We start from the raw sequence: 12,492 nt of genomic DNA, 5'->3' as shown, positions 1-12,492 counted from the left end.
AAAAACACGTCAACAATTGATTTACTGAAGAGAAAAGAAATTGAAATGGGAAAAAATAAACAACCTGAATCGGATAATTCTTTGTATTCAAAACTTTTAGAACTTACTTCAAAATGTCCTCTTACATATCCTACACCCATTTTTTTTTTGTTTTGTTTTAATCTGCATTTATGTTGATGATTACCTTATTTAAAAATTTCCCACCTTCAATCATTGTCTCTTTCAAGTGTGTCTTCCATATTTGTGCCGTGTTGCAGTATCCCACCATTTTATTGAACCAAACCTACATTACCAGCTGAATTGAAGAAATAAACACCCTAACATAAAATCTGTCCCTATCATTTCTTTCACAGATGAATAATTCTGATGCATCTAACAACTTATTTTTACATAAGCCCTTCATTCCCTCCCTAGGGATCACTTGCTGTTCTCAACTCGGGGGCTGTCTTTTCTGTTTCTCTCCAGTTGGTTCCCTTTTTTTTTTCAGCTCTCCCTAAGTCTCTCACCTATTTTTAAGCCATCTTCTCTTCTGCTGTCTTCATAGGTTCCAGGCCACGGCTTGACAGAAGCTCTTCTTCTCTCAGATCTTATTGGTTTGGAATTGTCGTCCAAGCTTCTGTAACTTTCCTTTTTCTCTAGGGAGAGGTGTTAACCCTACGCAAACCCATTTTTACTTCTGGGGAGAGGTTGTTCATATTAATCTGGCGTCTATCCTTTGACCTGTCCAGCAGAGGACACCCTAGCAGCAGCTTGCACCCCATTGGTATAACTCTCAAAGTCATTGACGTACACAAGTCACCACACCACCACAAGGACGGGACCTTGTGCTGGATTTGCTAGCAATACATGAAATATTGGAGCTGTAGGCTCACACCTTACCTTCTCCACTTTCATATTTTGTTATCAAGGGACTTGTGAGGAGCAAGGTTTACCCATTTCTTAGTCTATATAGTAGCATGGCTTGCTGCTGCAAGGTGCAGTTGCATTGTAAAACTAGTGGGTATTTTTGTTTGCTCCCTTACTACAAAAATTAGGGTTCAGAAATTTGTCAAAGCAGTAAATTACTGATAATCGTGAAGACGTGGGGAATTGTGTGTGTGTGTGTGTGTGTGGAGTTACACCCATATGTTAAATAAGCATATGTTTCATTTTGATGTAAAGTTACTCTTAAAAACAGCTTGAAGTGAGCATCAGACAGTTTAGTTTTCATCTTCTTAAGAATTCTTACTTAATTCTCTGCTTTGCAGGCTGTGAAAAAATTGTTTATTGAAAATGTAAATAAAAATATGATTGGCAGGAGTTTTGTTTACAAAATGGTACAAGTTGATGGTTGAACATCTATGATTTAGGGTCATGAATATAGTATATGGAATTATGTTTATATGAAATAAATCATTTTTAAAATTAGGGCATGTAGAATATTGGGTTAAAAACTCTTTTGGATGAGAAAAATGTTGAAGGGTTGCCCATAACAATATGTTGCTGACATACTAATATATATATATATATAAAACAGATGTTAAATTGTATATATATTTATTTAGACTTGGTGAATTTAGAATCTGTGATTAAATTGTATGGTCTTTAGTAGCTACAAAGTTTAATTCAAACCATTTAGTTTTTGGTTCCATCCCAATAAATGGCACTTTTAGCAAGTGTCTGCTACTTTAACCTCTGGCCTACCAATTCTTTGTGAGTGAAATTTAGACAGAGGCTAGAGAAATGTTTGTGTGTGTGTGTGTGTGTGTGTGTGCATGCACACACATTTGAGTGTTTTAAAACGAACCTTTGAACAAAAATGTGTCTTGTGTTTGTGTTGCATAAGCAATATGTGCTATACCTTTGGAATGTCATTGGTTTTGCTATGTGAAGACCAATGGAATAAAAATAGCCTTACTTGAACAATAAGGGTTGACAACAGGAAGGGCAGCTGGTCATAGGTCACTGCCTGTGTGTTGTGAGAAAAACATTGTCTAAAGGGAACAGGTGTTCTCTGATGATTTGTATCTGGCAGAATGTGTTGAGAGTAAATAGATGAGTGTTGTTAAATTGTTTGTATAAGGTAGAAACCAGAAGTTGGAGATGTGTACAGTGTTCAGGTGCAGTATAACTTGTTGGCAAGGAGCAAAAGAGGGGACAAAGTGAAGTAAAGACAAGACAATAATGAAAGTTAGAATTAAATGCAAAATAGCCAGAAGTAGATGAAGGCAGAAAAGTGAACATTTAAAGTTGGATAGATATGTCAGATGTAGCGTGAGTGAATTTCAGGAAGCATGGAATTTTTGGAAGATGCAGTGTTTTGACAGCAAACAACTCATATGGGTAGCTTATTCTATTCCGAGTGTAAAAAGATATTTCCAAAAGTCATGCTGCACTTTTTTCTGATCTTATAAGCATGTCTACCTGTTGAATTTAAGAAAGTTGTTGCAGAATGGTGACTATTCTTGTCGGCTTCCTATTGAGTCAGTTGCTAAATATTTGGAACTTTAGCGCATCAATGCCCAGAGAAGCAAGATGTTTAAGGTATGGTGAGTGACTGATGAGAGGCATTTGTTTGCACAGCTTCCAGAAGATTAATATTCAACACCAGGTCAGCTCTGACTGAGCAGACATTTTGAATGATGGCAGTCTTTTTCTTTCCAAATGTCTTAGACAGACTGTCCCCCTTTTTTGTTGGCAGAAATGATTTGAAAGATTTGGCTGGTATGTCTAGCAGAGACTCACCTTGTTGGCTCAGTGCAACAGATTTATGCAGTGAGACTCTCACTGGAATTCTACTCTGAAACTGGTTCATTTGTGTGATTGATTTTTGATTTCTAGATCTATGTTTTCTACTTGCCACTAGAATATTTAGTTGTTGACTGGCTGCCGTCCAAGTGACACCACCATCGGTGTAGACGATACACTTTTATTGTGATGTTAATGAATGTGGCTATGAAAAACACTGATGTCTCCAGAAATGACTCATTGAAGCTGTTGGAGAGGAATTGGTTGCCTTCTATTGCAGCAGTTTTTAATGAAATGCTCAGTTGGCATCATTGTAAAAGCATAAAAGAGATATGATGTAAGACTGCTTGACAATGTGTGTGTGTGTGTGTGTGTGTGTGTGTGTGTGTGTGTGTGTGTGTGTGTGTGTGTGTGTGTGTGTGTGTGTGTGTGTGTGTGTGCTTTCATGCCATTGACCACTCTGAGTTATTTCTTGTGACTCGTGTTTAATTTATACAAATTACTTTGGGCCATAAATGTGTTCTCTACTTTCTTGTATATGTCTTATGTTCTTTGACCATTGGATATAGATTAGGACAATTGTGCTGATGATGGTTATTGAGCCACAGACATGTGTCCACGACTGTTCTCTTGACTCCAGGCAATCAACCTGTCCTTTTCCTAAATGGTCGACTCAGGAGAATTCTGGATTCTTGAGATTATCTCCCCTTCTCCAATAGGACTGGTCTTCATTACCATTCGGCAATTATGATGCATCTTCTGGATGTGGAGATAATTATAATGAACCAAGACCTTGTATAGTGTGATATTTCATGTGCTTGTCTTTGTGTGTGTGTATGTGTTTATAAATACTTGGGTAAATATGTGTGTGTGTGTGTGTATGAAACGTACTCAATGCATAGTTGTTGCAGTGGTTCCAGCTGCACCCAGCTTGGTGTGGCAGTTGCACAGATAATAGAAATGTGTTACAGGGTGGAGACCAAAGAAGCAGGTAGCACCCTGATAATACTGTGTGAAGTTGATGAAGGATGTGTCCAACATTATAAATTGTAACATGTATACACACTCATATATATATATGTGGGTGGGTGTATATATATATATATATATATATATATATATATATATATATATATAAGTCGAGCTGGTAGAAATATTAGCACACCGGACAAAATGCTTAATGGTATTTCGCCTGTGTTTATAATTAGGCGCAGGAGTAGCTTTGTGGTAAGTAGCTTGCTTACCAACCACATGGTTCCAGGTTCAGTCCCACTGCGTGGCACCTTGGACAAGTGTCTTCTACCATAACCTCGGGCTGACTGAAGCCTTGTGAGTGAATTTGGTAGACGGAAACTGAAAGAAGCCTGTCGTATATATGTTTGTGTGTCTGTGTTTGTCCCCCCCAACATCGCTTGACAACCGATGCTGGTGTGTTTACGTCCCCATAACTTAGTGGTTCGGCAAAAGAGACCGATAGAATGAGTACTAGGCTTACATAAAATAAGTCCTGGGGTCAGTTTCCTCGACTAAAGGTGGTGCTCCAGCATGGCCGCAGTCAAATGACTGAAATGACTAAAACAGTATATATATCTGTGTGTGCATGCATGCAGTCATGCCGTTGCTCTCATATCCTCTGTTCTTGTTGTTGTTTCAGGTGATGGACCTTGAATCCAAATTAGTTGAAGCGGAGAAAGAGGTGAATGCCGGAGCCCCGACTCGTGGCAACAGAAGTCCTACAGAATGGATCCCTAGACCCCCAGAAAGATATGAACTAAAAGGCCACAGAAGCCCAATTACCAAAGTCTTATTTCATCCACTATACAGTTTACTTGTGTCTGCAAGTGAAGACGCCACCATTAAGGTAAGTGGATCTGATGTTATGGTGTGAATCAGTCAGACTGTCTGTTCGTTGCAATAGTTTGAGAAAAGTAAAATCTTTAGTTTATGAATTTAATTTATTCCTGAAGACCATTCGTCACCTGAAATGTTCAGCTTTGTGGATTGCTAATTTTATATAGGTGTAAGTTGCAGGTATGGCTGTGTGGTTAAGAAGCTTTCTTTCTGATCGTATAGTCTCTGGTTCAGTCCTACTGTGTGGCACATTTGACAAGTATCTTTTACTGTAGTCCCAGGTTGACCAAAGCTTTGTGAATAGATTTGGCAGATGGAAACTGTGTGCGTGTATGCACCCCTTTGTCTCAACATGACAATACTGATTGTAAATAAACATCACCATCATACAAGTGGGGTCATTCATTTCCAATCTTCTGTGTAAAACTTGTCTGGCCGTTGACCTTGCTTGGAAACAGGTCAAAGTTGGTGACAGGTCCTAGAAAATCTGCTTGACCCCTGCAAGCAGGGAAAGCTGAATATCAAATGATGATCCCCTGCAAATAAGGAAGATATCCAGTCCAGTGTCCTGAACTGACTGATCAACTAAACCAGGACTTCAGAAAAAAATTTTTCTTTTTTTTACCTGTAAGTAATCTGCTCAATGGAATGTTAATTATTTTACTGAAGTTTTTTTGTTTTTGTTCCAGGTGTGGGATTTCGAGACTGGGGATTATGAAAGATCATTAAAAGGACATACAGACTCTGTTCAGGATATCGCTTTTGATCACACTGGAAAACTGCTGGGTTAGTGCTTCCCATTCTTTAATTAATATATTGGTGTGTGTGTGTGTGTGTGTGAGTGAGAGAGAAGGATTGATGTTTTGTCTTCGCTTTAAAAACAATGTAATAAACACACGTGAAATTGTTTCTCATTTTAATGCAACAGTCTTGTGTGTGAAACCTTTCACTTCTCTGCACTCATGTACAACACATGCTTATTGTATGTGTGAAACTTTACACATTTCAAATATAAAACAGGTTTTTTTTTTTTGTTTTTTTTTTTGTTTTTAACCCAGCTCAAATTTGCATGTGAAAGTTTTCAATCCAATTAAATAAGGGAAAGTATTTTGCTTCACAAACCACTTTGTTTATTCCCGAGTTGAGATTTATGTCTTGGCTTAAACATTTATTTCTGAATCTTGTTTCAACCCATTTTGAGCCATTCTTTTTATTGTTCAGTAAAAAGTCTCTCTTGTATAGAAGTTATTTCCATGTTAGGTAAGTTTGTTTTGGTGGTGTGAAGATGATTTCATGACAATTATTAAACTTCTTTTATTCTTGAAATCCTTAATCGTTTTCTTGAATATTTCAGCCTCCTGCTCAGCTGATATGTCTATAAAACTCTGGGATTTTAATGGTTATGATTGTATCAGAACTATGCACGGTAAGTTGTCTCTCTTATTCGTTTCCCACTTTTTCTATTTTATCTCTCTCTCCTCTGATGCCAGACCTGGTAGAAATAGCAGCCAACTCTCCCTCAAATTTGACTGTTTGGTCCTAGATACTTTGTCTGAGTTTAAGTTTGTCTGCCATTAATTTCATTTCAGACTTTGAAGTTGAACAATAGTTTTTGCTTTCTGGAATGATTTATCATGTGTACACACACATATACACACACACACACTCTGCTTTGTTGGCTTTTTACTTCTGTGCACAACAGATTGTTCAGCACCCTTATAACTTTAGTTTTTCTTGCTGGTAGCAGTTGAAGGAGTCTCTTTACACGCAATGCCTTTCCTTTTCCCTTGATGCCTGTTTATCTGTGAATGTTCTGATGTTTGCTGTTTCCCATATCTTCTTCCTTGGTTTTTCCCCTCCATGGAACTTATTCATATTCTACTGTTAGCATGTGACTTTCCCCTCACAATAAGAGTAACCCATTCATGTCTTATGTCCGTATCCACTTAACCATGTCACATGTCTTGGATTCATCCTACTTGAGCTTCATTCTTGTAAACTGATGTTGTACAAGCAACAGATTCAGGGGCGAAATGGAAGACTTTGTTTAATTTTTACTTTGCTTGTTTATATTTGGGTTAGGTGTGGCCATATGGTTAAGAAGTTTGCTTCCTAACCTCATGGTTTCAGGTTCAGTTTCACTGCAAGGCACCTTCGGCAAGTGTCTTGTACTATTATGGTGTCTTCTGGTTGGACTGATCAGACCTTGTGAGTGGATTTGGTGTATGAAAACTCTGTGTGTGTGTGTGTTATATATATATATGTGTGTGTGTGTATTTATTTATGTATGTTTGTGTTTCCTTGGGATATTGTGTGATAATCGTAAATGATAGTCACTGTCATACAAGCAGTGTCATTCATTTCCAGTCTTCTGTGAAAGCATGTCTGGCTATGAGGAAATGTTACCTTGCTGGGAAACGGGTGGAGATTGGCAACAGGGAAGACACTGCCTCAATGAATTCTTCTCCAACCCTTGAAAGCATGGAAAAGTGGACATTAAAACGATGATGATGATATTTGACTGTTAAGAAACTCCTGTTTTTGCCCCCCCTCGATTGCTACTCTTTACTGTCTTCCTTGCAGGACACGACCATAATGTTTCGAGTGTAACATTTATGCCTAGTGGAGACCACATTGTCACATCATCACGTGACAAAACTATAAAAATGTGGGAAATTGCTACTGGGTAAGTACAGCTGCTATTATTAATTTGGGATTGATAGGCATTGAGTATCTGGAGTGTTGCACTTTAGGAATTTCATTTTAATGATAACTGGGGGAAACTATAAAAATCTTTAAAATAATTCCTAATCCATAAATATTTTCACCTTTCTTTATTCCTGCACATATCTAAATTTACACACATAAATGTATTTTTGATTAAACAAGATTAATAAATATATTTTCGCATAGTCTTTAACCTAAATATCTATTTCACTTGGAGATAAATCTCATGTAACTGATCAAAAGTCAAAAAAAATACTTCATCACTGCCTTTTCTGAATCCATTTAAAGTTTTGTTTGCTTATGTACTTAGTGGGAATTTGAAAAGTGATTTGGAATGGCATTTTCAGCCAAAATTAAAATGACATTAAAATGTGATGATGATGGATTAAATAGAAATGGAATTGTAAAAGTCTAGGAAGTGAAATTATTTGAACTAAAAAACAAAAGCTAAGAGACATAAATTGAAGGGAAGTCACTGTTGAGTAAATCCTGTCAGCTCAGCTTGAACAGACTAAGATCTCAAAGTATGTAAAACGTCTTCAATTAAAGCAGACTTGAATAGGCTGGCTATGTTGATAAGGTTCAATAATAGCAAAATGTACTGATTGTGCTGTGAAGATGAAAAAACAAGTTTTAATTTGAAATTATCTTCCCTTTGAGATTTGCTATTAGATTAAAAAAAAAAAAAATATGAGGGAAATTTCAATTACTTGAGGATTTTGTCATTCATTACATCACTCCCACTTTCCTCTCAGCATTCAAATGTTAAAGAATCATGCAGTTCTGTTGATTACAAACCCATTTTACACTTCTCTGAGATCCAGTTTAAAACAATCTAAATTTTAAAAAATCTTCCATCAAAATTTCATGTTAATTCACGTTCCAAACACCAGTAGAAGGATGACAGTTATTTTTCTAAATTCTTCATAATTTTCGAAATTAAAATGAAGGTAGTGTATTTGGTCAGTAATCTGGTAAGAACTGAAGATTATCCTGGTTAGAATTTTGGTTTGAAAGGGGGAGTGGAGATTTTCATTTTAAATTATATGCCTGATGAATAATTATGTAGAAGGAGGTCTTATTTTGATGTATTAGGCTATTGCTTTTATTGGTAAAAATCACTATTTTCCCAGGAAAGACTTATTAAAATGGAGATCAAAAGACTAAACACTATTATAGAAACCCAGAAACCCGATTTGCTCTGGCCCTTTTCTCTGCTCCACTCCAGGCTCATAGTCATACAAGCTGTGTTACGACTTCACTAATACTGGTGGGATGATAAGAGTACCCCATATGTGCTGTAATGTGATTGGCATTAAGGAAGGGCATTGAGCTGTAGAAACCCCTGCCAAAGCAGACACTGGAGCATGATGCAGTCCTTAAACCCCATCAGATTCTAATCAAACTGTCCAACCTGTACCAGCATGGAACATAGACATTAAATGTGATGATGGTTATGTGTGTGTGTGTGCTTTCAATATTCTCTGTTTGTCTTTAAATGGTTATATATTCTTCTCTTCAGATATTGTGTGAAAACTTTTTGTGGCCATCGGGAGTGGGTTAGGATGGTGCGGGTTTGTGCCGATGGTTCCTTGTTGGCTAGCTGTTCAAATGATCAGGTAACGACGATTAAACCTTTTTTTTTTTTGTTTTTTGTTGCTTTGACTCTAGTTTCAGTATTTATTTATTTATTTAATTATTTCCTTTTGTTTTTTTTCAGACTGTGAGGGTGTGGGTTGCTGCCACTGCAGAATGCAAAGCAGAGCTGCGTGAACATGAACACGTTGTGGAGTGTATTGCCTGGGCTCCTGACGGTTCCCACTCTAGCATCAATGAAGCTCTTGGCAACAGCGTAAGTATCCTCCTCTTTGCTCCTGTAAATAAGAATTCTGTTCATGCTTCCTTGGATACCATGTCTTTCAGGATTTTGCTTGTCTCGTCTTTTCTTTTTTTCTAGTAAAATTGTAATATTACTATGTTCTTTTTTTTTTTTTTATAGCCAAAGAAGGGAAATAGAAGTGGTCCCTTCTTACTTTCGGGATCTCGAGACAAAACAATCAAAATGTGGGATGTTGGAACTGGTCTCTGTCTCTTCACATTGGTGAGTTTTTTTTTACTTTCTTTTTTTATTTTTCAGTTAGTTATGCTTCAACGAATTAATTTTGGGTCGAACTTTTTTTTTTTTTTTCTATTTTGTAGAATTGAATCAGGTCAGATCTTAAGATATCTTTCTGCTGATTTAACGATGGAACAAAGTACCAACTTATGCTGCATTGATAACATGCAGAGTTACCATTGAAAAGCTAGTTCTAGCTTGACTTAGCTTTAAGGACCACTTGTTACTGTTCTGTTTGCTATCATTCTTATAGGGCTATATAGGACATTCTATATTCATTGTTGATGATGTGCAATGACACAGAAATGTATATATCCTACAACTTGATGACATCATTTGTAGCCCTTTCAATTTTTGAAACTCTGAAGTGAATTTTCCCTCAAGACTATTTCTCTGTGAAATGTCTTCCCATGTCCAGATATAGCACGAACACATTAAATAAGATTCTACACACACACACGTTTTCTTAAATGCTGCTTCATGCAACACCAGTCATTATGCAGGTTATTTTGTTGAGACAAGTGCAAAGGAATAACTGATGAGTGAAGGTGTTTTAAACACTATCCAACCATCACACAACCTACTGAATAGAATTGGTGGTAATGAAGAGATAAAACAACTCCCAGCATTGAATATTGTGGTCTGTGTGTTAATAGAAATTATGTATTACTCTAATCCTTAAGCCCTTTTCCGAATTCTCCCTCTTAAATTTCAAAGTAGTCCTCTTGGCACATGGTAAATGGCACCACTATATAATCACTGGTACAACTCATACTATTTTGCCATTATAAACCTCTGTGTTGGATCCTGTACATAAGACAGTGGATATTGAATGTAGCATTGGATTTCTTTTTCTCTTTAAATAATCCTACTTAACATCGTAGGATTATTTCTATCGTCCCATTCATTGGTTCCGACTTGAAACTCAAGGGGAGATAACTGCTTCTTACACATTTTGAAAATTATTTTGAGTAACCTTTTGCTGTCAATTTTTATTCACCTGCAGCCATAGAAATAGGTTCACCTTTTAATATACAGTGTTCTTCACAATATTGAACTTACTCTTGTAATTTATTGTGAACGTTTATACAGTTCTGGTGATGGAAGCAAGGACTAGAATCGAAGGGCCTTAGAGTTAACCCAGCTAAAACCAAAGTCCTAATAAGTAGAAAGGCAGACAAACCGCAAATCCCTTCAGGTGTGTGTCAGGTGAAGGACTGACAAGTGATGAAATGACGTGAGGTCTTTCTACTACTGTGTCAGTATGAGAAATGGATGTAGAATGCACGTGCACACACACACACACACACACACACGTGATAATCACTGTAAAGTATTAAGTTTTTGATTCCGATTCCTTACTAAAACCAATGTAGTTATGCTTTTAGGGACAGCATATTTATAAATATGAAACAATTTGATTCTTCTCCTTCATAAATGTCATTTTGGGGCCTAAGAAAGAAATCTGTTTTATGCAGAGAAAATCCTTGCTATTTATGGGAGTCTTCTTACTAGCATGACAGGTTTTAAGGTGGGTGGGGTGGGGCAAGATACAATAATAACTTTGTCTCCTTGAAAAGATGGGGGTTTGTTTATTAAATTAGAAATATTTACTTTTCTTAATGTTTTAAATCTGTCAGTATGAATTGTGTGTGTGAGAGAGAGAATGAGAAAGCCTATGTAGGTGATTGGTGAAGAAGAAACTCACCTGACAACTATGAGGTATTGGGTTTAATTCCACTGCAGGGTATCAGAGGTGGGTATCTTTAACCATAGCTTCACAGTGACAAGCTTTGACTCTTTAGCATCTAAATACACCCTATCCAGCCAAAAACATTCTGCTTTCTGTTCAGACTGGTCAGATCTGGCATCTGAAAGTAATCTTATCATTGAAATTTCAAAGCTATGAGATAATGTGTAATTAATTAATTGAAAACTGTGTGAATAAATAAGCATTGCATTTGAGGGAGAGTAATCTGAATGCTAAAGGGTTAAGAGTGCCTGGAAACCCTTTACATGGGATTGGGGGCTGGGTCTGAGGTTTAAAGGGTCAGCTGTGTCATACTAATTGTGCCTGTGAATTACTATATCTGAGGTATACTCGGCTACCTGTTTATACTGTAGTTCATATAATAGGCAATAAAGTTGTTTAAGCTCCCCTTCCCCCCAAAAAACCCATGGTGGAGGGGGTTTGGGTAAGGAGTTCTTTGAACTGTTTTGTTGATCATAAAAAAAAAGGTACAGTGACAGAGAGAGAGACTGAAAGCTCTTTACCCGTTGACCTGCAAGTTGGAAATCCTGCTGGAGAAAGTTTGTTGTGACTCACACTTCACCGTTGCATTATTCATGTGGTTCATTATTTATTCATTAACACTCACTCGTTTGGGAACATTCAACTGTGAACTGGTTTACTCTGTATTTTAGGCATTTCAGTTTTACAGCTGACTTAGTTGACAAGTGAAGTCAGAATTGAGATTTGCACCAGTTAACACACCGACTGAGCACTCTGTGAACTTTGTCTTGTTTTGGTGAATTAGTAAACAAGTTGTTGTTGTTGTTGTTCAGATCAATCTCAATCAAATTGATTCCAGCCCTGAATATCCTGTCTTTTTATCATTTCATTTACTGTCAAGGACAACTGATAGGTGCAGGCATGGCTGTGTGGTTAAGAAGTTTGTTTCTCAGCCACATGGTTTCAGGTTCAGTCTCACTTCATAGCACCTTGGGCAAGTGTCTTCTACAACCCTGGGCTGTGCTTTTGTGTGTTTCCCTGTCAATGTTACCACCTGGTTGTTGTGACTGTTACAAAAGCAATGTGATTCGTTTCCAATATTCTGTCAATATTCAAGTCTCTCTCTCTCTCTCTCTCTCTCTCTTTCTCTCTCTCTCTCTCTCTCTTTCTCTCTCTCTCTCTCTCTCTCTACTCCATTTTAACCCTCACACATCTGCCATTATTCTCAATCCTCCTCTCATATCCACCCTTATTTACCCGGATGTATCACTCCTTGCACATCTTTCCCCTCATCCCCTACTCTCTCTCTCTCTCTCTCTCTCTCTCTCTCTCTCTCTCT

General features: G+C 37.3%; 1 protein-coding gene across 2 annotated transcripts in view; it reads left to right on the top strand.

The window, feature by feature from the left end:
* The window catches only part of LOC106869563 (lissencephaly-1 homolog), a 62,885-nt gene that overhangs the window by 46,474 nt on the left and 3,919 nt on the right, over window positions 1–12,492 (top strand). For both annotated transcript variants that reach the window (XM_014915355.2, XM_014915356.2), the window contains exons 5-11: window positions 4,382–4,588; window positions 5,268–5,364; window positions 5,933–6,004; window positions 7,162–7,264; window positions 8,828–8,924; window positions 9,026–9,157; window positions 9,305–9,406. In XM_014915355.2, the coding sequence (XP_014770841.1) occupies window positions 4,382–4,588; window positions 5,268–5,364; window positions 5,933–6,004; window positions 7,162–7,264; window positions 8,828–8,924; window positions 9,026–9,157; window positions 9,305–9,406 (810 nt within the window). The remainder of the gene's footprint in view (window positions 1–4,381; window positions 4,589–5,267; window positions 5,365–5,932; window positions 6,005–7,161; window positions 7,265–8,827; window positions 8,925–9,025; window positions 9,158–9,304; window positions 9,407–12,492) is intronic.

The sequence above is a fragment of the Octopus bimaculoides genome, chromosome 25, assembly GCF_001194135.2.
Source record: "Octopus bimaculoides isolate UCB-OBI-ISO-001 chromosome 25, ASM119413v2, whole genome shotgun sequence".
Classification (NCBI taxonomy): domain Eukaryota; kingdom Metazoa; phylum Mollusca; class Cephalopoda; order Octopoda; family Octopodidae; genus Octopus; species Octopus bimaculoides.
Note: the sequence above shows the minus strand (reverse complement) of the source record. Positions and strands in the feature narration are given on the sequence as shown.